General features: G+C 39.4%; 1 protein-coding gene across 1 annotated transcript; it reads left to right on the plus strand.

The window, feature by feature from the left end:
- Positions 1 to 3,261: 3,261 nt before the first annotated feature.
- CCDC54 (coiled-coil domain containing 54) lies at positions 3,262 to 4,251 on the plus strand (the record flags this gene model as incomplete). The annotated part of the gene is made up of 1 exon (XM_080919414.1): positions 3,262 to 4,251. The coding sequence occupies one exon, from the start codon at positions 3,262 to 3,264 to the stop codon at positions 4,249 to 4,251; it is 990 nt and encodes a 329-aa protein (XP_080775540.1).
- Between the last annotated feature and the right edge of the window lie 752 nt (positions 4,252 to 5,003).

The raw sequence follows: 5,003 nt of genomic DNA on the forward strand, positions 1-5,003 counted from the left end.
ATTTGCATGCGTCTGTGTGTGTGTGTCTGTCTCTCTCTCTCTCTCTCTCTCTCTCTCTCTCTCTCTCTCTCTCTCTCTCTGTGTGTGTGTGTGTGTGTGTGTGTGTGTGTGTGTGTGTGTGTGACAGAAACAAATATCACATACACTGTGTCTCAGGCATATTAAGTAAGAATTGGCTGGTTTTAGCCTAGATGGAGTAGTTGTTACCAGCAATCACCCCATTTGAGAATCCCTAAAATGTGTGACTACATTGTGAATCTTCTCCAATGTATACAATTTTAATGAAATTAAATTTGACCATTAATGAAGATGATATATTATAACTCTGGGATATCTAATTAAACATTTATTGTTTCAGTCTTAAAGCTTTCATTTAGTATGCTGAGCCCATGGTTTGTTTGTTTTGCTCTCTAGTCTCAGATGCTTGTATTGGCCCTAGAAATCTTCACAAGGCCTAAGCGCCATTCCTGTGGAAGCCGATGAATAGAAAGACCTAGGCCAAGGTAAATAGGACCATGCTGACCCTAATCACTCTGGCTTCAGTCTCCAACCCATTGCTGTCTGTTTCCTGGAGAACATTTTCTATTCCCAGCAAGAGTTCGGAAAGATAGCTAGCCATTTTAGAAAGAGCCAAGCAGCAATTCATAGAGTGATGCAAAACCCCAGGTACTGTCAGTGAGCCAAAATTCTTAAATCACTTTTGGCTAAGTTCAGGGTTTTTATCAAAACCTATGCCAAGACTGACCCTGCAGTCTGGCACAGAGGAAAGAAATAGTGACTTAGTAGCAGGTTGTAAATGACATTAATTTTTTAATCTCCTTAAATAGAAAGGATTGCTTCACAAGAGACATATAGGTGTCCTGTAGCATGTCATTTTGATTCTAAAGTGTTCAGGCTTATATGTTCAAAGAATAAAAATTTTACCTCGGTGAATCATATGGGCAACATATTATCCAGTATTCTAAAATATTTAGATTTTTCAAGATCACTTTTACCCTCAAGGCAATAGCTCTCAAAGTGTGGCAGATGGTGAACCGTGAGAGTGAAATGATACTAGAATATCACTTGCCTTGTCTGGTTAACCCTCAAGACATACCAAGACGGGAAAATCGGAAAGGACCAATGGTGAATGTATTCTGTACCACTACCCAAGTATAGAGGGAAACGGGATATAAGAAAAAACAATTTCATTCAAAAAGTGTTCTTGACTAATCAGTAAAAAATATATATATTGTCAGATCTCAATGTTCTATACATCACATGATATGGAAACACAGGTGAACATTGCTGATTTCCAAAGTCTGGTGGTTGTTTATTGAAATTTTTGAGTCACAGGCTGAACTAGCCCCTTTCTATACGGAAATGTCATTTATACCTACAGCATATAAACAGTAACAAATTACAAATTATGGAAATCATGGTTGGGGGATTTAGTAATCCTTTTTTGGGGGGGGCTTGTTTGACTTTTTTTGGGTTTTTATTTTTCAAAAAGGGGATATGGAAACCCTGCTATTTGAAATAAAAATAGCAAACTTGATATGTTTCAAGATATTAGGCTAAAATTTTGGAAGATTTGCATCTACCATGATACTTCACAATCCTAAAGAGTTTTCCTAGTGAAATTGGGGGTGATATAAATGAACATGATGCAACACACTCTCTCTCTCTCTCTCTCTCTCTCTCTCTCTCTCTCTCTCTCTCTTTCTCTCTCTCTCTCTCTCTCTCTCTCTCTCTCTCTCTCTCTCTCTGTATGTGTGTGTGTGTGTGTGTGTGCGTGTGTGTGTGTGTGTGTGTGTCTACACTGACACAGGCAGAGGAAGAGAAAGAGTGTCTATTCTCTATAACTCTACCTTATTCTCTTGAGAAAGGCTATCTTGTTTTTCTGAAAGTACCCTGTTCAGGCTAGGTTGGCTGACTGTCAAACGCTCAGGACCCACCTAACCTGGGAACATGAATGACTTTTTCTTTTTTTACATGAATGCTGGGAAATCAATGCTTGCACAGAAAACCTTATCTACCAAGTCCAACCCTGTGACATTTTCTTACTGCATAATAAAATGAATCAATATTTAGAAGATATACATAGTTGAATTAACTACATTTCCCATGACCACATAAGAGTATGAAATTCATTGATTTGACCTAAGATTTCACATCTTAGTTATACAACTTCTTGGCACACAACCAAGATTCATATGGTGAACAACTTCTATAAAGCTGCCAGTTGTCAAATTGTGTGGAATAAGCAAGAATAATGGTGTCAATTCTCTAAGAAGACCTACAAGGCCAAACTACATCTCTCAAATCTAGAAACATATATAAGAATGTAAGCGTGTTCTGTTAATCTAAGCATTTAATTTAATTTATTTGTTTTGTATTGGGGGTAGAGAGTTATTTGGTCCTGTCTCTCCTGTAACTTAAGATTTCCACTGTAGGCTTGCGCCAAACTCACAGAGATCCTCCTGCCTCTGACTCCTGAGTGTATTCCACCATGCCTACCCTAATATAGGAGTTTTAAACATTTCATATATATAAAACATTATATTGTAGAAGGTAGAATTCGGGTTGGGGAGGTATGAGCTTTGTCTGGAATTCCCAAAGCCCTGGGTTGGGTTTCCAGTGCAACATAAACTAAATGTTACCACTTGGTAGGAAGTGGCAGGAGGACTGGAAGTTCAGTCATCCTCAGCTGCATAATTTTAGACCAGGTTGTGATAAATGAGACCCTGTCTGAAAGGAAACAAAGTCAGCTGTTTTCCATAAAATATATGCATTTTATGCTACATGTAACGAGTTCTTCTTTAAACTTGGGAAGATCGTAAGACTTTCTTCATTTGTAATATGGAACACAAATAAGTATAACCCACATAAGCAAAAGCTGTGTGGTCCTCAATCGCTTTCACAACTGAAAAAACAAAAAGCCTCATCCTGTGACAAATATCTTGATTCCTGCCATGCTAAGTCATCTGTGATCTAGGCCAGTGGCCATTGTGACATCACTATCAGATAAGGAACACAGGAAAGATCACATGCAGTCAGCTGTTAATTCACAAACTCTGAAGGTAGGCTGCTTGGAAGAGGAAGTGGTAAGCCACCTAACCTGCCTGTTGCTGCCTTTGATGTTCTCCATGGTGTATTTAATGATGTGGCCAAGAAAGAACTCCAGCGAATAGGAAAAGCCATACTTAAGCAAAAATCGATTCTTCCCATGATTCCAGGCATGTATCTCAGCACTTTGGGACTTATGTGTCAGTGAAAAACATGTACAGATTTCACACCAAAAGAGTAAGAGCTGCCGCTGGGCAGGTGTGGACTTCGAATTTGCACAAGGTCAGACAATCTCTTCAGAATGTTTACCAGAAATGTAAGACCCCGCACTCATATTCAACTAGCTACCCAACAACAGCTTCTTACAGTTGTGACCAGGATGCTCTCAGTTTGAATGAAGAGATGAATCTAATAGCAATGCTCCAAGACATTAAAACAGGACAAATGGAACTCCTAAGCCAAATGACCAACATTGTCAGTGCAATATCAAATATCCAGGAAAAGATCAGCCATTATCAGGATCAGATGGAAGCCCTAAAAACCAGAATAAACATCAGTGAAGACAGACAAATTACAACCACCAAAGACATCCTCTCCATGAAAGAAGAGATAAACACTCTCAAGAAGAAGGTGACAGAGCTGGAAAGCCAGAATTCTTATTCCAGCATATACCTCCTAGAGGTCCTGGAGGGAGAAAAGGAAAAAGAAATTGTACAGCTTCTCCAAAAGTTCCTACAACCTGAAGTCCTGAAGGGTACAGCCACCTCTCCAGACACTGTCATCTCTTCAGCAGAGTCAGAGAGAGTGCCCAGTTACCCAAAGCCCACTGGTGAGCCTAAGAAAAAAACAGTGTCGCCTCATACTATAACTCCGAAGAAAAATAATGGCCTCCGAAATGCATCAGTGGGTTGCAAAAAGGTAAGGTCAAATATTTATATTTACCCTGACTTCAGCACATGGATCAAGCTCACTTTTGTTCATGGAGGAAATTGGAGATTTTTCCTCAGCGCCACCAAGTTAGAGGAATTCATCCAGTGGCTTCTGTCTAGGCCAACCATCCTTCCTGAGGAATCACAAATCATACCCCAGAGAAACTATGCCTTTATTGGACCCATTGAGAAGTTGGTCACAATCTGCCTCTCTCTTTTCAACTATGTTTATTGCCTTTTTGGGTCCTCAAAAGAGGAAATAACTCGACTTTAGAGTTATTTCCTGCTTGGATGGTACAAAATAAATGTAGCTCGTTTGCTTCAAGTGGTCATGTGTGTCTGTGCTGTGAACTCCAGTTTGCTGGCTGTGTGTGTGACCACTGCCCACTAAGTTCCCATGCATACAACGTTGAGTTGTATCATCCACCTCGTTGTACTACTGGTATCCATTTTCCATCAATGTTTTTCCTCTCACAAGTAGCTCATGAAGACTCATACTGTGTCTGCTTTCATAAATAATCAGAACCAAGAATGAAAGGGTTCAAGGAAAAGGGAAACATTTGTCAGCTTCCACATCAGTCCGAGTGGTCTTGGCAGATAAAATATGTGACAGGAGACAAAAATTCTAACAACAACAACAAAAAATCCACATTTAGAACTACTAAATTTAAAACTATATTGGAGCCAAAGAGGTGGTGTAGTCATTAAGAACAATTGGTTTTCTTACAGAAAACAATGTGTGTTCCCAACGCACGTCGGTCTGTTCACAATCACTTGTACCACCAATTCCAAGAGATCTGATACCCATTCTGGCCTCTGTGAACCATCTATTACATGTACATACATAAACATGGGCACACACATGTTCATCAAATAAAATCATTGTGCTTACACACACACACACACACACACACACAAACAGCCAAGTTATTGCAAGAAAAATATGGATTGCAACAGGATATGTTTCTCTTCAGCTTCATTTCTATTAATCAATTAGATATGAGAGGGAAAGCTGGATACCATTCA

Source organism: Micromys minutus (genome assembly GCF_963924665.1).
Source record: "Micromys minutus genome assembly, chromosome: 7".
Taxonomy (NCBI): Eukaryota; Metazoa; Chordata; class Mammalia; order Rodentia; family Muridae; genus Micromys; species Micromys minutus.